Source organism: Panicum hallii, chromosome 2, assembly GCF_002211085.1.
Source record: "Panicum hallii strain FIL2 chromosome 2, PHallii_v3.1, whole genome shotgun sequence".
NCBI lineage: Eukaryota > Viridiplantae > Streptophyta > Magnoliopsida > Poales > Poaceae > Panicum > Panicum hallii.
Window position 1 is genome coordinate 3,435,302 of NC_038043.1, and position 23,376 is coordinate 3,458,677.

Here is a 23,376-nt window from a genome sequence, read left to right on the forward strand (position 1 = left end):
CTAGAAAAGATCAAAGAAAATAAAGCCAAAGTAGCCTGTGCGTATAATAAGAAGGTCAAACCAAAGGAATTTCAAGTAGGAGACCTGGTCTGGGAAGCAGTACTACCGTTGGGAACTAAGGACGCCGCATACGGCAAGTGGTCCCCACATTGGCATGGGCCGTACAGGGTTGACCAGGTCCTACCTGGGAATGCATACATGCTTGAAGAATTGGATGGCGTCAAGTTTCCAGTGGTAGTCAACGGTCAACACCTTAAGAAATACTTCCCAAGCATGTGGACCGACGAGTAGTAAAGCCGATGTCATCCATCAGGCTATAAGCCGATATGACTAATGAGCTTAAACAAGGCGGCGCTGGAGTTATGTGCAAGGATGCGAATCAACGGAATTCGGGGACCAGGTCTACGAAGCCGATGATGTTCTGGCAAAATAAGAAAAAAAAGAGGTCAAATGCAAGGAGTTCTGAAAGGTTCAGACACTGGGGGAAAAGGTGAGTAAGTAAGGTAGTGCAAAAGAGAGACCAAAAAGCAACTAAGGGGGGAAGCTGACACCCTAGGTGTCAAATAGAGCAAGCCAATGGGAAGAATGTTTTGGTATGGATTAAATTGTGTGAAAACTAAGTTAGGATATGTAAATAAGGGTATTTGTATAAATATTTGAAAGTACAAGTCCTTTTATGTAACTTAATTGAAAAATAAAAGTAATATCCAAAAATTACCAAGGGTCAAAATGTAAAAGGGGAAAAGTAATCATGACCAGCCATTAATGCTTGCAACTAAGCCCAAGAGTCCATAAAATTTACACTACTAGGACAAAACTTATGTAAAGTTTAAATTGAGTGAAAAATGGTAAAATAAAACATTATGCTTTAGGTTTCTGAACTTGAGCCCTAAAGCAAAGTTATAGGATTTGAAAAGTTCTACAACTTCTATTTTGACCTTTTCCTCATTAGAGCTCTAGATTAGTAGGAAAAATTCTATTTATAGTGAAGTCCCTGAGGTTTTTGCTAATTCCAATAACGCCCCTCAAACCTCCCTCTCTCTTCTTCCTCCTCTGGCAACTCCTCTGCTTCGTCCGCTGCTCCTCTGCCGCCGGTGTCAGCGCCGCTTCCCCGGCCATGTGCTGAGCCTCAGCCGCTCCCCGGCGCCACCTCCAGCTCCTAGCTACTCCACGCGTCTCCCCCAACCCGAGCGCCGCTCTAGCTCCCCCTCCCTGGCCCTCTCGCGTGCGCGCCACGCCGTCCCGCGGCTCTGCCGCGGCCATCTCGCCGCCGCCGTGGCACTGCCTGTGCACGCCCCCTCGCCTCATCTCTTCTGGTTCAAGAGCAGCATTAATTCCCTCTCTTCCCATTCCATTCCCGTTTCTGCTCTCTAATTGCCGGAACCCTGAGCACCACCGCCGCCATCTCCTCCAACTCCGGCGCCCTCCTATTCGCCGTGGGCCGCCCACTCCAATCCTCCCCGCACCACCGTAACCCCCTAGGAAGTTTGCCCTCGCTCCACTGAAGCTTCCAAACCACTCCCCGTGGCCAGACCTACACCGGAGCTACCTCGCCGCCGTTCTCCCCTTCGCCGGTAAGCTCCTGTCCACCGTCGAGCTCTTACCTCCGCCCCTCCTCCATCCAATTCGACTACTCCAATAGCTTCCCCTTGTCCTGCTGCAGCTGTCAAGCCCAAGCTTAGCCCTTCTCCTCACCGGGAACCCCCTCGCCGATGAGCGCCCCTCCGCCGCCGCCTCGGCCACCGTGGGAACACCCCCTCCGATCATCCTCTCCCGTTCCCAAGACCTCCAGAAGGTGCGCCTTGACCCCCTGGTGCTTGCTGACCCCTTCTCCTCCAACCCCCGTCGTTTCCCTCGCCGGATTTTGGCCAGCACCACCCCTGCCCTTCTTCCCCGACGAGCCAAGGGCCTATGTGCAAAGATTTCAAAAGTTCTAAGGGTGTCCTTGTAAATTTCCAGAGCCCTCCCCCAATTCAAAGCTGTGAACTTCAAAAATGTGTAGAAAATTGTAGAAAATTCAGAAAAATTCCAAATCAGTTTTGTTGGAATCCTTATGTTAAATTCGACTACTTTTGTATAGTAAGCTTGAGCTATATGTGTATATTTTCTGGTGTAGATTAAATACTAGGAAATGAATGTTTTATTGTATCTCATGTTATGTGCATGTGTTGTAGTTGAATTTTGGAGCTTAGATTGTATGTGCTATGTATAGCTCTGTGTAAAAATCTTGAGTGCTTTACTGCTTATTTGCTTAAAAATTTGAGTACCTTTGTTATATGTTGATAAAATGCTTAGATTTTAATTAAGGATGTTTTTGTTAGTTTTTATATTTGAAATTTATACCATAACTTCCTTTTTATATGTGTAATCCATAGTAAAAATTTTAGGATTAATAGTAGGCCATACTCCAAGTTATGAATTTTTGGTTTGTTTGAAAGATAATTCATTTATACTAGTTTTTATCCATAGAAAATTATGAAAATATTTTAAGGTGTTATTCTTGAGTAAAATAGCATGCGCCCAAATTCTCAACCCATGATCAAGTATAGAACAACTAGAAATAAATGGAACTTGACAAATAGATCCATATTAAATAATAACCTAGGGTTATTACTGATAATTAGCTAGGTTAAATAAATAAAGGTATTAAATATAGTTAACTTAATTATTGAAAATAACCAAACATGCTACCTCATACAGTTAGCGAAATATTTAGGATTACCACCCATGTTACTTAATGTAACTAAATAAATAGGTTAATACTCGATAAATGACTGCACAGTAAGGGAAATTGTGTTGTTTGCTAGTATGTAATGTTCAGTTCGTTGGATTGCAACTTTATCGTGAAGTAGAGTAACAATCTATGCATTTTCTAAACTGCATCTTTTCCATCACATGTAGACTCGACATTTCTCGCCGACGGTAATTATCAGATTCTCCCGGAACCCGAGGTGGAAGTCTCTGAAGACGCCGGGAACATCAGCGGAGAAATCACTAAGGCCCCGAACCCGAGTTCGGAAGAATTTATTAACACCTCTAACCCCAGCCCTGCTAGTGAAGGCAAGCCCCGGACATAAACCCAGTATCTTATTTATACTACAATTTACCTTTATGTAATTATATACTTGTGCATTAAGTTCTTAGGAGTTATCTGGAAACCGTAGATGCATCTTCCTAGGAACCAATGTACTGAATATTAGAAACTGAGTCCAACTAGTGCTATGCTAATAGGACCGGTAGAAGTCGAGTGATTTCCTGTCACTCGCGCGATATATGAATTGATTGATTACAATTCTACAATCACTATAAGGATGACGGATGGGGTTATGTGTAGTATCTTGGAAAGAAAGGATACCCCGTCTGTGTTGATAAATTTGGTTAAGGTCGCAGTGTATGGTAGTGGCAGTTAAGCGATTGAAAGTACTAGCCACATGCCGTGAAATATGGTAAGCGGTAAGCCTAGTAACCAATCGGCCCGGCAAGTGGACTTGTCCCCCACCACTCGACTTTTATTTTATGTTTACACGCACCGATTGTGGGAGTGCGTTCTGCAGAGCAGACGGGAATACGGTCATGTAGTCGCGCTACAGACGTATGTCCTGCACATTGGATGTGCGTATGGTCTAACAGTCGCTTGTGGTGGCTTTGTTCCACGATCCGGAATGAAAGGCAAAAGGTTGCTTCGGAACGACCTGTTGGTGTTCCAAGCGTGTGAGTTAGGTTTACATTGTAAGGGTTGAAAATTCGATTCAGAATCGTCCGTTTCTCATGAAGATTGAGACTGCTTAGCTCTTTTGCCACATAGAGTAACAAGAGTAATGTTGTTGATAAGTAATACTGGTGTATGTTTAAAAAGACTCTACCTTGCTTGAGTAGTTACAGGTGCTCACCTAGAATGGTTAAAGGAACTAGAATCTAAAAGCTAAAATATGAAAGTAAGGACCTACTCTTTGTTGCTTTTCAGCTGAAACCAAACCCAAAACCCTATTAAAGCCTTCATGGTCTCGTTATGGGCTAAGTATACCCAACTCTGGGTAAGCCTTGCTGAGTATTAGAGTACTCAGCCTTGCAATATGTTTTTATTTCAGGTAATGTCTCTGAAGACCCTACTCTTCCCATGCTTTGGCCCTATGCTTTGCCTGATGGTTGGTCCGTGGAGTGGGACCCATCCCCGGCCAACACTGACCATAACGAGTGATGTCATGCCATGGCTTAGCGTGATATCCATACTGGCAACGGGTATAGTTATCGTATTTTAAATTCCGCTGCGGTGAACTTAAACTTTTAAACTGGTTTGTAATAATGACTCTCAGTTTGGAACCTTTGCTACCTCTGCAAACACTTGTATTTATTCACGCATAGAGTAACATTATTTTCTTCGTATTCCGATCATGCTTTGTCTATTGCTCATGAGTGTTTGGTGGTCATCGCGTCCGATCCTGGACGCGATGGTCACGTCTTGCTTTATCCTTATCAGTAGATCCAATCTGTTATGACTAGTTTCTATTTATTAGAGATTTAGCTCAATATGTGCATGATTAGGCCTTGCAAACGAGTTGAAGGTTCCGGCAGTATGATTAGTATCGAATCGCGGCTCGAAAAGAGATTGCTTCAGGAATCGGCTCTTCGGCTGGTTTTTGGATCTTTGTTTAGGTTGATTGTTCCGATACTTTTGGGTATTTGTTAGGCTCAATCACGTGTAGGACGTTCCGATCGTGCAGTGAGGGCTTAGTTATCGTAGGTTGGATTAGATTGATATTTATAAAGCAAGATTTATTTTGTTGTCAAGTATATATATATATATATATATATATATATATATATATATATATATATATATTGCCTGTTCCAAAGATCCGATCCGGTATTGATGCAATCGGCTCTTCACAGTCGATACCGGGGAGGAGGTGATGAGCCGATCACAGCTCGGACTAACCTTTACAAGTGTCTGTGCATACAGGAATTTAATACATTACACCTTCCTGATCAAGTGCAGGGTCAGGTGGCACGCCTAGCGATTCCAAGCCAGGGCGTGTGCCGGATTATTGGGCCGTTGACCGAGGGATCGGGACCCACCAGCAGTCCCGGAAGCCTCCCGGCTCCTCGTGTTGCCTGTCACTGCTCGCCGGCGGGTTTTGACCGACAACAACCACATAGAAGGATGGCTTTACAAGCATATGTATTAGTAATATAAGTTTTTAACAAGGATAGTCATGTATGTTTGTGTTGTACTCGTTTGATGAGACAGCTTAAATCCACTCAGCTGTAATAAGGTTGGTTTCACTCAATTTCATAATTTCATATACGATCCTCAAATAGAGTTGTTTATAAGTGAAAAAAATAATTCACCAACTTCCCAACTCCAATGTTCAATTTCCAAGGCATTTGCCGTCGCCCTGTTCACAAAAACCAAGTGCTGCATTTGAAACTAAGGGAATATTCAGTTCAAGTAATCAAGTTATGTCAATATATATGGCAGGTTGAAGGCAATTTTCATTCGAGCTTTACATGGCTGCCACATGCAAGTTTGGAACGCAAGAACTCACAGAGAATTTCTGGTGAAAATTGGAATTTTTTTCTGTTTGGATTTCCGAAAACGTGGACGAAACGAAATGAAGCTTGTAGCCTTGTAGGATGAGAGGCCCGCAATATTTTTGGAATAACATGTTAAATTTTCCTAGCTAGTTGATTGATGTACAAGGACATTACAGAACCTCACTGGGTTACAGGTAGAAAATGGTTGGACACGACACGGGGTCCAACTCGCTCTACGCGCGACCGTGGGCATCTACACGTTGACGAAGGGCGCGTCGGTGATGTACTCGGTGACGGCGAGCGCGACGAGCCCGAGCATGGCGAAGCGGCCGTTCCAGAGCTCGGCGTCGGCGCTCATGACGCCGCCGCCGCGGCCCTCGGCGCTCTCCCCCCTGAGGACCGGCACCAGCGACGCCACGGAGAGCACGGCGGCCGTGGCCGCGAACCAGGCCAGCCCGGACCCGCTGCCCGCCTGCGAGAGGAGGCCCCCGCCGCGGGACGCCTCCACGGCGAGCGCGGACACGAAGCCCACCATGGCGAGGCGCCCGTTGATGCGCTCGGGGGCCGGCCCGCTGAACGCCAGCGCGTCCCACAGCCCGGGGCTCGCCGCCTTGGGCTTCGGCGTCGGCGTGGCGGGCTCCGCCAATGGGGTGCTCGGAGGAGCGGAGGAGGACGCCGCGCTCGTCTCCTCCCTTGGCTCAGTGTCCCCGGCCTGGGCCCTGACGACCAGGGCGCGTCGCCGCGGCGCGAGGGCGGCCGCCGGGACGCGGACGGGGAGTACGCCAGCATGCGCGCCGGCTATGGTGAAGGCGAGGGAGCCCATGGAGGCCATCACCGTGGCTGCCGTTGAAGTTGTTGTGGGCGGCGGTGAAGGGGACCAGGAAGTAGCTTGCTGCGGGACACGGGTGTCGATCGCTTTGTCGCTGCTTGCTCCTCTTCTCTTGCTGTGGATGGTTGCTTGCGACTTGCTCGCCCGTGGCGGCCAGCTTTATAGGCGGAGCTGGGAAAGCTAGCTCGCCCGTGACGGGGTGGGCGGTCGTGGCGACAGCGGGGGCCACGTCGGCGGGAGATTCACGGCCGTAAACGCCGGCGAGAGAGTACGACGGCTAGCTATCTAGTACATGCGCGCGACGTGGAGCGAGGCAGGATCACAGCGAGCTGGGCGAGGGCGTCGACGTCGACGTGGACGCCCAGGCCGCCGCGCAGGATGTAGAAAAGTGGCGCAAGATTCCAGAACCACGCAGGAGCGCGCGGGGGACGTGTGCGCTGCGAGCGTCAGTGGCGAGTGGCGACAAGGAAGAAGAAGCTGCCAAGCCAAGGAGGAGGAGGCGTCTATTATAGTGGCTGGGTGGCCGTGTGGCAAATGCGATTTTAATCGAGGTGTTAATTGGTAATTTGCTTTGTTTAGCGAATGTAATGAGTGAACCGGACTGGAAGTTAGATCAGATTTTCTAGAGACCTACGGCTGTGGCGTCGATCAACGATCAACAAGCTCCGCTCGCCGGCGGGCTTCTCGTTTGTTCTCCGGCGACCTTGTTCCACCGCGGACCACAAAAGTGCTAATGTTTCTCTCGATCAAAAACATATCCTTCTAGATTCTCGAAGATACTAGCTACTTCCTCTATTCCAAGATGTATTACTTTCTTCAGACTAAAAGTAATTATTTATAATATTATTCTAAACCTAACCATTTTCAATTTTAATAAACTTATAGAAAAGCATAGCAACAGTTGCAGTCTCAAATTAGTAGAGACAGCGATTTTATATGTAATATGAAATTAGATTAACTAATTAAGCTTTACCTAGACTTAGCCCACTCATTCTTAAGGCTTCTCTCACTTACGGTGATCAGCCTTGCAAACAATTGGATTACCGGCAAACTCTCCGAGTACTTTTCTGAACTATCTTCCTGATCATTTTAGACATATTAAATAATAAGTTTGAAAGGCATTTTCCAACAAAAGTCTTCCAGCTAAAAAATTTGAGTACGCTTGATTTGTCCGATAACCTCATGCTTTCTGTGAGATTAACACACTTTCAAGTAGGAAATAATATGGAAACACTAAATCTAGCGGGGACCAATTTCTCTTATGACATGCCGACCTCGTTTAGCAATCTTGAGTTTTTAAAGATACTGGGCCTTAACACGATAGCCGTTGATGACAAACTCCCCGCTTTGATATCTAAGCTTCCATTATTGGATGACCTGGTACTACAACATATGGGATCAGATTCGGAGAACACGGGATTATCTTGGCTCAGCAGTCTTACCCAATTGAAACATCTAACGCTTGATTGTTATGACTTCTCAAGGACCAAATCATGAACATTCATGTAATAAAATTTTATAATAAGGAAAAAAATTTGTACACAAGATACAGTTAATATGTGAACTCAAGGAAATAGAAAACATATCCATAGAACAAATCATGAACCCTTTTGAAAAATTTTATAGAACCGGAATAAAAAATTTGTACACTAGGAACCATCAATATACAAACTCATAGAGAAAATATACACATAAAACTAATTATGAGCACTCATAGAACAAAATGTTATTATACACACATAACAAAAGTTGTACATTACGGAACATAAAATGAGCATTCCAGAGAATGATAGAACAATCTAATTTGCTTTAATGGGAAAAATCCAAAATAAATCATGGAACATCTCAGGAATACAAAACAAAGTAGAAGATACGAACTTTAAATAAAAAATAAAATAGAATATTAATAGGAAACAATGAAATTTAAAACATAATAAAGAAAATAGAGAAATGAGTATAAATAGTAGATAGATAAAAAAAGAAAGGAAAAAGCTAGTTTGTGTAATCAATCTTGCTATGTGATCTAAGTTTTGTTGTTAACGGACCAAACAATTGTACCTGCTCTAAGCAAGCATCTTTCATGGACTGCAAAACTAATTGGACTGAGGTAGTGGGCCTCTGAAGCGCTAGCTTTTGTTGGCCACGCTGGCTGATGTGTTAGGCCTTTTATCAGGCTGGCCGCGCTAGATAGCTACTGTCTTTTACTTGATCACAATTGGGAGGTGCGGGCATCTCCTACGACTATGCGGAGCAGAGTATCCGTGAAGATTGTAGGCAAAAAAGAGGGTGCATCTACTTGCCAACATGGCAACATGCGTATTTAAACAGGAATTCTCATGTAAAATTAACTTATATGGGGGAGTATACGATAGACATTGAAAAAATCTGCAGCAATCTAACTGGTACTCTACCTTTACACGCAGGAAAAATTCCGAAGTCTTTGTTCGCTCTTCCAGTCCTGCAACGTCTTCTTCTGGTTGAGAATCAGCTAGTTGGCTCACTGGAAGACATTCCTGCTCCTTTATCCTCACCATTGAGGGCTATTCTTTTAAGAAATAATCAAATCACAGGCCCAATACCCAAATCATTTTTTCAGCTTACGAATCTTCGGGTTCTTGGTCTTGAATCAAATAAATTGACAGGCACAATAGAACTTGGCTCTATCTGGAGGTTGAGAAATCTCACCTATCTTAGCCTAAGTGATAATATGATATCGCTCATTGAAAAAGAAGGTGATACGATATTCTCTCATTCCCTTAAAATCCAGCACCTACACCTCGCATCTTGCAACCTTACAAAATTTCCAGCATCATTAAAATATCTTGACACTATTCGAGGTCTCAACCTTTCGAATAACCAAATCGAAGGGGCCATACCAAGTTGGGTATGGGAGAACCACCTTTATGTTTTGGTCCTCTCCCACAACATGTTTATTACATTAGAGAAGTCTCCTATTGTTCAGATGAAACATATATATTTTCTTGATCTAAGTTTTAATAGACTTCAAGGAAGCATACCAGTACCATTAACTTCATCAGATCTAGCAATGTTTGATTGCTCAAATAATAACTTATCTTCCATTGAACCTAACTTTGGCATGTATCTTAGAAATGCCATCTACATAAATTTTTCAAAAAATAAAGTAAGTGGCCATATACCACTTTCAATTTGTAGTTTAAACAAACTTGAGTTTGTGGACTTAGTTTACAATTACTTTAGTGGACCAATTCCATCCTGTCTTATGGAAAAAGCTGACCTGATGAGCATATTGAGGTTAAGAGAAAACAAGTTACATGGCGTTCTACCTGAAAATATTAGAGAAGGATGTAAGCTTCAGACAATTGATTTGAATGGAAATCAAATTGAAGGTGCGCTACCTAGATCTCTAGAGAATTGCCAGGATTTAGAGGTTCTTGATGTTGGTAATAATCAGATTGTGGATTCATTTCCATCATGGATGGGTACTCTTCCAAAGCTTCGAATTCTCGTGTTGAGATCTAACCAACTCCATGGCAGTATAAGGGACCTTCAGGATGGCTACCAACACTTCACAAGTTTACAGATAGTTGATTTGGCCTCCAACCATTTCTCTGGTGAGTTGCATTCAGAATGGTTTGAGAATTTGGGAGCAATAGATGATGAATAACAGCAACGATGTGGGGCAAATATTAGAGCATCATACAAATTCAACATGGAAAGGAGTCTATCAAGATACTGTTATTGTCACATTCAAAGATGCCGCTTTAAGTATCAACAAAATCCAAACTGCTTTCAAAGTAATTGATTTCTCAAACAACTCATTTGAGGGTTCCATTCCGGGTTCCATTGGAAGGCTTGTTTCACTTCATGGACTTGACATGTCGCACAGTAACTTCACAGGAATAATTCCATCAGAACTTGGTAACATAACGAGGCTGGAATCAATGGATCTCTCTTGCAACTCTCTCTCCGGAGAAATTCTACAGGAGTTTACCTCTCTAACTTCTCTTTCATGGTTGAACCTTTCGTACAACAACTTGACAGGAAGAATACCACAGGGAAACCAATTCTTGTCATTTCCCAGCAGCTTGTTTGAAGGCAATGCTGGCCTATGTGGAATTCAGCTTTCTAAGCAATGTGACAATCCAGGTCCAGATTCAACCACCCGAAGCATATCGGCTCCAGAACCCAATACTTTATGGCAGGACAGACTTGATGCCATCATTTTCTTCCTCTTTGATGGCTTGGGATTTGGCGTGGGTTTTGCATTGGCAATCATATTCAGATCCTTTTACCATATAGAAGGATGGCTTGGCAAGCACATGTATTAGTACTTTAAGTTTTTAACATGAATAGTCATCATGTGTGTTTGTCTTGCACTTATTTGATGACACAGCTTAAATCCACTCAGCTGTGATAAGGTTGGTTCCTTAGTTTAGTCAACTTTATATATGATCCTGAAAGAGAGTTGTTATAAGTGAAAAATTATTTTTCCAACTCCACAACTCCAATGCTCTATTTCCAAGGCAGGATTTCAAAGAAGTTCATGTCGCTGGAGGATTTCTTTTTTTTTTTACGAAACAGCTGGAGCATTAGGATTTGAAGGACGTGTCTAAGGGCTATGTCATCAAAATCAAGTGTTGCATTTAAAACTAAGGGAGCATTCAGTTCAAGTAATCAAGTTATTTCAATATGGCAGGCTGAGGAAAATTTTCATTCCAGCTTTACATGGCTGCCAGTTTGGAACGCAAGAACTCGCATAGATTTTCCAGTGAAAATTGAACTTTTTCCTGTTTGGATTTCCGAAAACGGGGATGAAATGAAGCTTGTAGGATCGGAGGCCTGCAATATTTTAAATAGCGGGCTATAGAGGTGCTATAGCGGCGCTACAGTGGTTTCGCGGAGCTGCCGCTATGACCACTGCAGTACAAAATAGCACTAGTGGCGCTAATAGCGTTTCGAGGACCCTGTGGCTAAATCCTATAGCCCGCTAAGACTTGTTGTAAATAATAAATTTCCTGACCAAATTGTAACAGGCCAAGTTTGTTCTGGCCATTTTGTTAACCGGTTTCAACTGGCACGTCCTTTCGAATTGTGACTGTGTGAAAACGGGTTCACTTGGTGGGCCTGTTTCCTGAGACAATCAATTGGTGCAAACTGCGGGCTCGCCAATAAAAAAAATAAAATATTCGTGTCTAAAGAAACTTGTCAATCAAAGCTTTAAAAAAAGTTGTCAACAAAATATTATAGTCAACAAAAACTACCCTAATTGTGTTTCTACAAAGTAAAAACTACCCGCCAATTGCATTGTATTATCCAATATCTTATTCCAACATGATACTGGGTATTTCTTTGTTTATTCTGAATTTAACTGACGACGAGATCCCCCAATTGAATGTACGCCGCACGGGCTAATCTGGAAAGAGAACTTGCCGAAACCAAGTGTTGCATTGAAGCCGAGGTCGCAGTAGTTGGCTCGTCCAAGAAGGGTGTTTCAGTAATTCGTGGTAACTAATTAGAAGCATTGTTATTCTCCCTAGAACCAACCAGCTATACGAATAATTCTCTGTCACCAACTCACCATGAGGCATACTGACACTATGCTTGTGCAGGAGTCTGAAGATCTGAGCAAATTAACGTTTTAGAAATTCTTCCCTAGACACCAAATATACTGGTTTGGGTGAGATCCTAATCTCGAAGTTTTTCATGTGCAACCGAATAATTTTCGGTAGTCTTTTGTTCCGAACAACACAGTCAGTAGTCACTTCTCACTGACAGCTAGCTTTGACCGACCCGATTAAGTGGTTGACTGATACTGTTGCGTACGCACCAGGGAACCCTCTCGATTGGCCAACTTAACTGCATGATAACGACGGAGGTAGGGTCGCCCGGTCGCACACGGCGGAGGTCCCGAGTCTTGACTCGTGCGAGTCCACGCACCACACATCTTTCGCAATCAATCACCAAACCTTCGTGACCTTCCGCTCGAGTGCAACGCTGCAGCCCAACCGGAGATGGTAACGCAATCCAACTTGATTTTTATATATATTTAGCATATAATTAAATAAAATTAGAGTCTGATTCTTTTAGGGCTCGGCCCTTAGATTATCTAAACTAAAATTTAGAATCTTTTACCACCCTCTGCCCAACTCTGGAGATGACGCCTACCTGTATCACGTACGGTGCAGTGAGGTCGACTACTGAGTACCCTTCTCATCCTGCAATCCATCTGTTCCTTTATTTTTTTACCATTTCAAGTTTCAGTTAAGTATTACTCTCCCAGCCTACAAAAGATGGTGTTTTGAACAAGATTCCAATAAACCCATTGAAAAATCTAACTATTAATAACTTTTGGAATATTTAGTTTGATAATTTAATCAATCATATATAAAGATTTATCTTAAAATTACTTTAAAATATATTATTTTCTTTGTTATACAATATAATTCATTACATGTTGCTAATTTACGGCGGCCGTATTATAACCGTTGATTCGGCCGTCTTTTTTTATATAGAGCAAACCAGCACGGGGCAAACACACTAGATATCTACATGCATGAGAGGGATGGAGAGAGAAAAGAAAAAGGACGGATGATATCAATACGTGCATGCGTATGTGAGAAGAAGAAAGAGAACGGATATGCATGTGCATGCACACAATTTCAAACACAGAAAAGATCATACTTTCAAAATCGAGCGTCCAAATCAAAATCTGATGACACAGTTGCGCTCGTTTCAATTAGAGCTTTAAAATAGGATCCCACACCACTACGTTTCAATAATACCTCTATATTAATTTTCATGTGAGAAAATATCTTTTAGTGTATTATAATTTGCTTATGACTTTTGTAAAAATTCCTTATGGCTTTACGAAATGTTGCTTGACTCACCTAAGTTCAATTAAGTGAATATTGATATTGATTTTGAGAAGATAGATTGGATGGTGTGATTAGAGAATGATGCCCAACAATTTTGTTGGGGTAGGTTGATTTTTATTGCATTATAAGTGATAGGCAACTTTAGCAAATTAATTGATCATTTTTACTAGTTTATGTTGGTAATTTTCTATTCTATATAAGCAATTTTTGTGTCTTTCAAAAATATTATCGAAACATATGCGAGTGACGTCTTATTTTGAAGATCTTTTCGAAAGAAATATAGTTGTGCAATCAGAATTTGAATTTGATGGCCGGTTCACGAACTACAATTTTTTTAAGTTTTAAAATTACTTGCGCGTGCGTGTGCTGTCGTAGGAGACAAGAATCTCCCACTCCGGTGTGAGCCAATGGATGTAAAGCGTGCGTACCAACAAATAAAATTACGGCTGGATGCAGTAAAGTCATTACCTTAAAATAATGATAAAGATTCCTAACTATAGTTGTGGTCAATACTACTTCCACGCGAATTTCTATGGCTCCGGTTCACTAGTCTTCCTCTCGAGTCAGCAGACAGCGATCGGAATGCATGGTTCACAACAACCAGAGAATAGAAATATCTACACTACCCAGATTTATCCTATATAATATAATGGGTCACACAAATTGTAACTTGCTGGAAACTGCAAACCAGTAGCCAATTGGCTCCCACAAAGGAACGTCTCCACAGCCTTATGCACTTGTTCATAGCATGCCTCCTCAAGCTTAGCACCGTAGCACCTTGCCTGCCGGATCAGGCTTCTTCCCTCCTCCAGCTAAAAGCTTCCTTCATTGGTGACAGCCTACCATCATGGCAAGCTGGAACAGATTGCCGCCACCACTGGGAGGGCGTCACCTGTGACGTGGCCTTCGGAAGAGTCATTTCTCTTGACCTCGGTGAGTTCGACCTGACGAGCAGTCGGCTTGATCCTGCGCTCTTCAACCTCACCTCTCTCAGGAACCTCAGCCTTGCATTCAATGAATTTAGGGGAGCCTCGCTCCCGGCTTCTGGGTTCGAGCGGCTCACGGATATCATCCACCTCAACCTCTCGTGCACCTATTTTTTGGGTCAGATCCCAATTGGAATTGCCTGCCTCAAGAACCTTGTCACCCTTGACTTGTCTGAAAATTATGATTTGTATTTTGAGCGGCCAAGTTTCAAAACCTTCATGGAAAATATGAGCAACCTGAGGGAGCTTTATCTTGATGGAGTGAATTTATCTAGCAGTGGATCGACTTGGTCCACTGTTTTAGCAGACTCCGTTCCCCAGCTACAGGTTCTTAGCTTGTCTCAGTGTTATATATCAGGTCCTATCCACCCTTCATTCTCAAGGCTTCGCTCACTTACGACGATCAACTTGGGATACAATAAGTTTGAAGGGCATTTTCCAACAAAAATCTTCCAGCTAAAAAGTTTGAGGACGCTTGATTTGTCCGGTAACCCCATGCTTCTGTGAGGTTAACACACTTCCGAGCTGGAAATAATTTGGAAACACTAAATCTAGCAGGGACCAATTTCTCTTGTGACATGCCGTCCTCGTTTGGCAATCTTGAGTATGTAAAGACATTGGGGCTTAACATGATGGGCATTGATGACGAACTCCCCTCTTTGATATCTAAGCTTCCGTTATTGGATGACCTGCAACTCATGGGACCAGATACGAAGAATCCGATATTATCTTGGATCAGCAATATTACCCAATTGACACACCTATTGTTTGATGGTTATGACTTCTCTAAATCGATTCCCACTTGGATCGGCAAACTGACAAGGCTGGAAAGTTTGACAATAGTGGATTGTGGTTTCTCCATGCCAATACCGTACCAAATTGAAAATCTTACAAAATTGGTCGATGTGAAGTTCTTGAACTGTGACTTCTCGGAGGAGAGAATGCCATCGTCGATAGGCAATCTTACAAAGTTGGTCCTTTTAAGCATCTGTGATTGCAATTTCTCTGGACCAATACCCTCAACAATTGGGAACTTGATCCAACTTGAGAAGCTGGTGGTCTGGTCTTCTCACATAGGAGGTTAGACTATATCCCGACTGCTTTCTTCTTAGATATCCTTTTTTTCTTTTTTTTCAACTGTAGATAGATCTTACACCTAGTTTATGACATGCCATGCAGATACCTTTAACAAAATGATAACAGACTTCAAGTGAATAGGAAATCCCGTATTTTAGTAACTTATGAAATCAACAGAGCAACCTTCAGGAAACAAGAAAAAGGCTTTAAATTTTGGCAATGTTGAGAAAGAAAAAATAATGTTATGTTCATTTTGAGTCTTTGACCAATTTCCATAGTTTAGCAGTTTCAATGGTGCGAGGCCTTTAACCTGAGCACACGACTTGGGTCTTCCATAACTAATATCAATTATTTTTTTAGTTTTTTTTAGCCATCTTGCCTCTCTCTCTCTCTCATCCTAGATATATTTTAGATACATTTATACAATATTGGGTAGATTGCATAATATAACAAGGAATATGTTAATTATTTTGGACAGACCTTTTCATATTCTGAGCTGCTTTACATGGCAATTAAAGGTTCTCTCAACGAGAAATCAACCTTAGCATATATAATCACTTGTAGCACCAAAACTTTTATTGTAAAATGTATATAAAATAGATTGGATTAATGTTGTTTGCACTTTCTCTGGCCCAAGGCTTGTTTGAAACAATGGGTCAATAGGGTAACAAATAATGGGATTAGAAAAACACATGAATAAGGTAGGAGTACGGACGTTTCTACCCTAAACTACAAAACCCAACACCAAAGACCATGCGATTGTTGACCTATACAACTAAGTTTTTTGGTGGTTTGAAAGGTGGTTTTTCATTTTCTAAAAATAAAAAATTATAGTTCTATTTAAAAATTCAAAACTAATTCATTTTAAATCAGAAAAATATGAAGCTGCCATCCATTTTTTTTTAAAAATGTGATCTATCTGTCATGCTATGTTTTGAGTTATTTGGATCTTATTTATTGTGATTCAATTAAGAACCGAGATTTTTAGTGCCAAGTTTTTTTTGGAACACCAATTATATAGAAACAGCAAATAAACTATACGGTATAAACATGTCCAAATTTAAATTTGGGCAGTTTTTGTTTTGAAGAAATATGGATGGGTTATATATTGATTTAAGCATTATCAATTTGTCTGTTCCGAAAAGGTGATGAGCGCTGATATATTTAGCTCCAATGGACAGAGTCACAGAGATACTAATTTGTTTCAAGTTCACACAGGCGCTTCTGTGGAAAAAGGCATTAATAAAGTACGCACCATTCTGACTGGTTTTCTACCGTTACATGCAGGAAAAATTCCAAAGTCCTTGTTCGCTCTTCCAGCCCTGCAAGTGCTTTTTTTATTTGATAATCAGCTTATTGGCTCGCTGGAAGACATTCCTGCTCCTTTATCCTCACCATTACGGGAGATTGTTTTAAGCAGTAATCAATTGACAGGCCCAATACCCAAATTATTTTTTCAGCTTACGAATCTTCAAAGTCTCGATCTTGACTCAAATAAATTGACAGGCACAATAGAACTTGGCTCTATCTGGAGGTTGAGAAATCTCACCCATCTTAGCCTGGGTAACAATATGATATCGCTCACTGAAAAAGAAGATGATACGATATTCTCTCGTATCCCTAAAATCCAGCACCTAAACCTCGCATCTTGCAACATTACAAAATTTCCGGCATCATTAGAATATATTGACACTATTCAAGGTCTCGATCTTTCGAATAACCAAATCGAAGGGGCCATACCAAGTTGGGTATGGAAGAACCCCCTTGTTAGTTTGAACCTCTCACACAACATGTTTACCACAATTCAGTTTTAATGGACTTCAAGGAAGCATACCGATACCATCAACTCCATCCGAACTAATTATTTTGGATTACTCAAATAATGAATTCTCTTCGATTGAACCTAACTTTGTTGGCAGGTATGTTAGAAATGCCTTCAGTATCAATTTGTCAAAAAATAAATTGAGTGGCCATATACCACTTTCAGTTTGTAGTTTAAACAACCTTCAGATCATGGCCATATACCACTTGGAGGTTCTTGATGTTGGTAATAATCAGATCGTCGATTCATTTCCATCATGGTTGGGTACACTTCCAAAGCTTCGAATTCTCGTGTTGAGATCTAACCAACTCAACGGCACTATAAGGGGTCTTCACGATGGCTACCAACACTTTACAAGTTTACAAATAGTTGATTTGGCCTCCAACCATTTCTCTGGTGACTTGCATCCAGAATGGTTTGAGAATTTGAGAGCAATGTTGGATAACAGCAACGATGTGGGGGAAATATTAGAGCATCAAACAAATTCAACTTGGAGATCACTTGTGTATCAAGATACTGTTATTGTCACACTCAAAGATGCCGCTTTAAGTGTCACCAAAATCCCAACTGCTTTCAAACTCATTGATTTGTCAAATAACTCATTTGAGGGTTCCATTCCGGGTTCAATTGGATGGCTTGTTTCACTTCACGGACTTCACATGTCGCACAATAACTTCACAGGACAAATTCCATCACAACTTCACAACTTAACGAGGCTGGAATCAATGGATCTCTCTTTCAACTCTCTCTCCGGAGAAATTCCATAGGAGTTTACCTCTCTAACTTCTCTTTCCTGGTTGAACCTTTCGTACAACAACTTGACAGGAAGAATACCACAGGGAAATCAATTCTTGACATTTCCCAGCAGCTCGTTTGAAGGCAATGCTGGCCTATGTGGAATTCAGCTTTACAAGCAATGTGACAATCCAGGTCCAGATTCAACCACCCGAAGCATATCGGTTCCAGAGCCCAATACTTTGTGGCAGGACAGACTTGATGCCATCATTTTCTTCCTGATTGTTGGCTTGGGCTTTGGCGTGGATTTTGCATTGTCAATTTTATTCAGATCCTTTTACCACATAGAAGGATGGCTTTACAAGCATATGTATTAGTAATATAAGCTTTTAACAAGGATAGTCATGTATGTTTGTGTTGTACTCGTTTGATGAGATAGCTTAAATCCACTCAGCTGTAATAAGGTTGGTTTCACTCAATTTCATAATTTCATATATGTATGACCCTCAAATAGAGTTGTTTATAAGTGAAAAAAATAATTCACCAACTTCCCAACTCCAATGTTCAATTTCCAAGGCATTTGCCGTCGCCCTGTTCACAGAAACCAAGTGCTGCATTTGAAACTAAAGGAATATTCAGTTCAAGTAATCAAGTTATGTCAATATATATGGTAGGTTGAAGGCAATTTTCATTCGAGCTTTACATGGCTGCCACATGCAAGTTTGGAACGCAAGAACTCACAAAGAATTTCCTGTGAAAATTGGAATTTTTTTCTGTTTGGATTTTCGAAAATGTGGACGAAACGAAATGAAGCTTGTAGCCTTGTAGGATCAGAGGCCCGCAATATTTTTGGAATAACATGTTCAATTTTCCTAGCTAGTTGATTGATGTACAAGGACAGTACAGAACCTCGCTGGGTTACAGGTAGAAAATGATTGGACACGACACGGGGTCCAACTCGCTCTACGCGCCACCGTGGGAAAGCTAGCTCGCCCGTGACGGGGTGGGCGGTGGTGGCGACAGCGGGGGCCACGTCGGCGGGAGATTCACGGCCGTAAACGCCGGCGAGAGAGTACGAGGGCTAGCTATCTAGTGCATGCGCGCGACGTGGAGCGAGGCAGGATCACAGCGAGCTGGGCGAGGGCGTCGACGTCGACGTGGACGCCCAGGCGCCGCGCAGGATGTAGAAAAGTGGCGCAAGATTCCAGATCACGCAGGAGCGCGCGGGGGACGTGTGCGCTGCGAGCGTCAGTGGCGAGTGGCGACAAGGAAGAAGAAGCTGCCAAGCCAAGGAGGAGGAGGCGTCTATTATAGTGGCTGGGTGGCCGTGTGGCAAATGAGATTTTAATCGAGGTGTTAATTGGTAATTTGCTTTGTTTAGCGAATGTAATGAGTGAACCGGACTGGGAGTCAGATCAGATTTTCTAGAGACCTACGGCTGTGGCGTCGATCAACGATCAACAAGCTCCGCTCGCCGGCGGGCTTCTCGATCGTTTGTTCTCCGGCGACCTTGTTCCACCGCGGACCACAAAAGTGCTAATATTTCTCTCGATCACTGTTTTCATATCCTTCTAGATTCTCGAAGATACTAGTTACTTCCTCTATTCTAAGATGTATTACTTTCTTCAGACTAAAATGTAATTATTTATAATATTATTCTAAACCTAACCATTTTCAATTTTAATAAACTTATAGAAAAGCATAGCAACAGTTGCAGTCTCAAATTAGTAGAGACAGCGATTTTATATGTAATATGAAATTAGATTAACTAATTAAGCTTTACCAAGACTTAGCCCACTCATTCTTAAGGCTTCTCTCACTTACGGTGATCAGCCTTGCAAACAATTGGATTACCGGCAAACTCTCCGAGTACTTTTCTGAACTATCTTCCTGATCATTTTAGACATATTAAATAATAAGTTTGAAAGACAGTTTCCAACAAAAGTCTTCCAGCTAAAAAATTTGAATACGCTTGATTTGTCCGATAACCTCATGCTTTCTGTGAGATTAACACACTTTCAAGTAGGAAATAATATGGAAACACTAAATCTAGCAGGGACCAATTTCTCTTATGACATGCCGACCTCGTTTAGCAATCTTGAGTCTTTAAAGATACTGGGCCTTAACGCGATAGCCGTTGATGACAAACTCCCCGCTTTGATATCTAAGCTTCCATTATGGGATAACCTGGTACTACAACATATGGGATCAGATTCGGAGAACACGGGATTATCTTGGCTCAGCAGTCTTACCCAATTGAAACATCTAACGCTTGATTGTTATGACTTCTCAAGGACCAAATCATGAACATTCATGTAGTAAAATTTTATAATAAGGAAAAAAATTTGTACACAAGAAACAACTAATATGTGAACTCAAGGAAATAGAAAACATTTCCATAGAACAAATCATGAACCCTTTTGCAAAATTTTATAGAACCGGAATAAAAAATTTGTACACTAGGAACCATTAATATACAAACTCATAGAGAAAATATACACATAAAACTCATAGAGAACCACCTTTATGTTTTGGTCCTCTCCCACAACATGTTTACTACATTAGAGAAGTCTCCTATTGTTCAGATGAAACATTTATATTTTCTTGATCTAAGTTTCAATAGACTTCAAGGAAGCATACCAGTACCATTAACTTCATCAGACCTGGCAATGTTTGATTGCTCAAATAATAACTTATCTTCCATTGAACCTAACTTTGGCATGTATCTTAGAAATGCCATCTACATAAATTTTTCAAAAAATAAAGTAAGTGGCCATATACCACTTTCAATTTGTAGTTTAAACAAACTTGAGTTTGTGGACTTAGCTTACAATTACTTTAGTGGACCAATTCCATCCTGTCTTATGGAAAAAGCTGACCTGATGAGCATATTGAAGTTAAGAGAAAACAAGTTACATGGCGTGCTGCCTGAAAATATTAGAGAAGGATGTAAGCTTCAGACAATTGATTTGAATGGAAATCAAATTGAAGGTGCGCTACCTAGATCTCTAGAGAATTGACAGGATTTAGAGGTTCTTGATGTTGGTAATAATCAGATTGTGGATTCATTTCCATCATGGATGGGTACTCTTCCAAAGCTTCGAATTCTCGTGTTGAGATCTAACCAACTCCACGGCAGTATAAGGGACCTTCAGGATGGCTACCAACACTTCACAAGTTTACAGATAGTTGATTTGGACTCCAACCATTTCTCTAGTGAGTTGCATTCAGAATGGTTTGAGAATTTGGGAGCAATAGATGATGAATAACAGCAATGATGTGGGGCAAATATTAGAGCATCATACAAATTCAACATGGAAAGGAGTCTATCAAGATACTGTTATTGTCACATTCAAAGATGCCACTTTAAGTATCAACAAAATCCAAACTGCTTTCAAAGTAATTGATTTCTCAAACAACTCATTTGAGGGTTCCATTCCGGGTTCCATTGGAAGGCTTGTTTCACTTTATGGACTTGACATGTCGCACAATAACTTCACAGGAAAAATTCCATCACAACTCGGTAACTTAACGAGGCTGGAATCAATGGATCTCTCTTGCAACTCTCTCTCTCCGGAGAAATTTCACAGGAGTTTACCTCTCTAACTTCTCTTTCCTGGTTGAACCTTTCGTACGACAACTTGACAGGAAGAATACCACAGGGAAACCAATTCTTGTCATTTCCCAGCAGCTGGGTTGAAGGCAATGCTGGCCTATGTGGAATTCAGCTTTCTAAGCAATGTGACAATCTAGGTCCAGATTCAACCACCCGAAGCATATCGGCTCCAGAACCCAATACTTTGTGGCAGGACAGACTTGATGCCATCATTTTCCTCCTCTTTGATGGCTTGGGATTTGGCGTGGGTTTTGCATTGGCAATCATATTCAGATCCTTTTACCATATAGAAGGATGGCTTGGCAAGCACATGTATTAGTACTTTAAGTTTTTAACATGAATAGTCATCATGTGTGTTTGTGTTGCACTTGTTTGATGACACAGCTTAAATCCACTCAGCTGTAATAAGGTTGGTTCCTTAGTTCAGTCAACTTTATATATGATCCTGAAAGAGAGTTGTTATAAGTGAAAAATTATTTTTCCAACTCCACAACTCCAATGCTCTATTTCCAAGGCAGGATTTCAAACAAGTTCATGTCGCTAGAGGATTTCTTTTCTTTTCTTTTTCTTTACGAAACAGCTGGAGGATTTGAAGGACATGTCTAAGGGCTATGTCATCAAAATCAAGTGTTGCATTTGAAACTATGGGAGTATTCAGTTCAAGTAATCAAGTTATTTCAATATGGCAGGCTGAGGACAATTTTCATTCCAGCTTTACATGGCTGCCAGTTTGGAACGCAAGAACTCGCATAGATTTTCCAGTGAAAATTGAACTTTTTCCTGTTTGGATTTCTGAAAACGGGGATGAAATGAAGCTTGTAGGATCGGAGGCCTGCAATATTTTAAATAGCGGGCTATAGAGGTGCTATAGCGGCGCTACAGTGGTTTCGCGGAGCTGCCGCTATGACCACCGCAGTACAAAATAGCACTAGTGGCGCTAATAGCGTTTCGAGGACCCTGCGGCTAAATCCTATAGCTGGTTGTAAATAATAAATTTCCTGACCAAACTGTAACAGGCCAAGTTTGTTCTGGCCCATTGTGTTAACCGGTTTCAGCTGGCGCGTCCTATCGAACTGTGAGTGTGTGAAAACGGGTTCAGTTGGTGGGCCTGTTTCCTGAGAATCAATTGGTGCAACCTGCAGGCTCGCTAATAAAAAAATTAAAATATTCGTGTCTAAAGAAAATTGTCAATCAAAGTTTCAAAAAAAGGTTGTCAACAAAATATTATAGTCAACAAAAACTACCCTAATTGTGATTCTAAAAAGTAAAAACTACCCGCCAATTTCATTGTATTACCCAATATCTTGTTCCAACATGATACTGGGTATTTCTTTGTTTATTCTGAATTTAGCTGACGACGAGATCCCCCAATTGAATGTACTCCGCACGGGCTAATCTGGAAAGAGACCTTGCAAAATGAGATTCCCCAATCTTAATCTCGAAGTTTTTCATGTGCAACCGAATAATTTTCGGTAGTCTTTTCTTCCGAGCAACACAGTCAATAGTCACTGCTCACTGACAGCTAGCGTTGACCGACCCGATTGAGTGGTTGATTGATACTGTTGCGTACGCACCAGGGGAACCCTCTCGATTGGCCAACTTAACTGCATGATAACGATGGAGGTAGGGTCGCCCGGTCGCACACGGCGGAGGTCCCGAGTCTTGACTCGTGCGAGTCCACGCACCACACTTCTTTCGCAATCAATCACCAAACCTTCGTGGCCTTCCGCTCGAGTGCAACACTGCAGCCCAACCGGAGGTGGCAACGCAATCCAACTTGTTTATAATTAAGTAAAATTTGAGTCTGATCCTTTTAGGGCTCGGCCTTTAGATTATCTGGACTAAAATTTAGAATCTTTTACCACCCTCTGCCCAACTCTGGAGATGACGCCTACCTGTATCACGTACGGTGCAGTGAG

General features: G+C 41.8%; 2 protein-coding genes and 3 pseudogenes across 2 annotated transcripts; 4 read left to right on the forward strand and 1 right to left on the reverse strand.

Annotated features, from left to right (window-relative positions):
- Positions 1-2,192, forward strand: part of LOC112880145 — a 34,824-nt pseudogene extending 32,632 nt beyond the window's left edge.
- Positions 2,193-5,627: 3,435 nt separating this feature from the next.
- Positions 5,628-6,509, reverse strand: LOC112879490 (low molecular mass early light-inducible protein HV60, chloroplastic-like). The gene has a single exon (XM_025943751.1). It carries the CDS (start codon positions 6,365-6,367, stop codon positions 5,789-5,791), a length of 579 nt encoding a protein of 192 aa, XP_025799536.1. The 5' UTR covers positions 6,368-6,509; the 3' UTR covers positions 5,628-5,788.
- Positions 6,510-8,792: 2,283 nt separating this feature from the next.
- On the forward strand, positions 8,793-10,674 carry LOC112880148 (receptor like protein 22-like). Its single transcript, XM_025944640.1, is given in 2 exon segments — positions 8,793-9,995; positions 9,997-10,674. Coding segments are annotated over 2 exon segments (1,602 nt in total). The 5' UTR covers positions 8,793-9,071.
- A 3,233-nt stretch (positions 10,675-13,907) lies between these two features.
- On the forward strand, positions 13,908-18,315 carry LOC112882309 (annotated as a pseudogene).
- On the forward strand, positions 17,298-21,776 carry LOC112880149 (annotated as a pseudogene).
- The last annotated feature ends 1,600 nt before the right edge of the window (positions 21,777-23,376 follow it).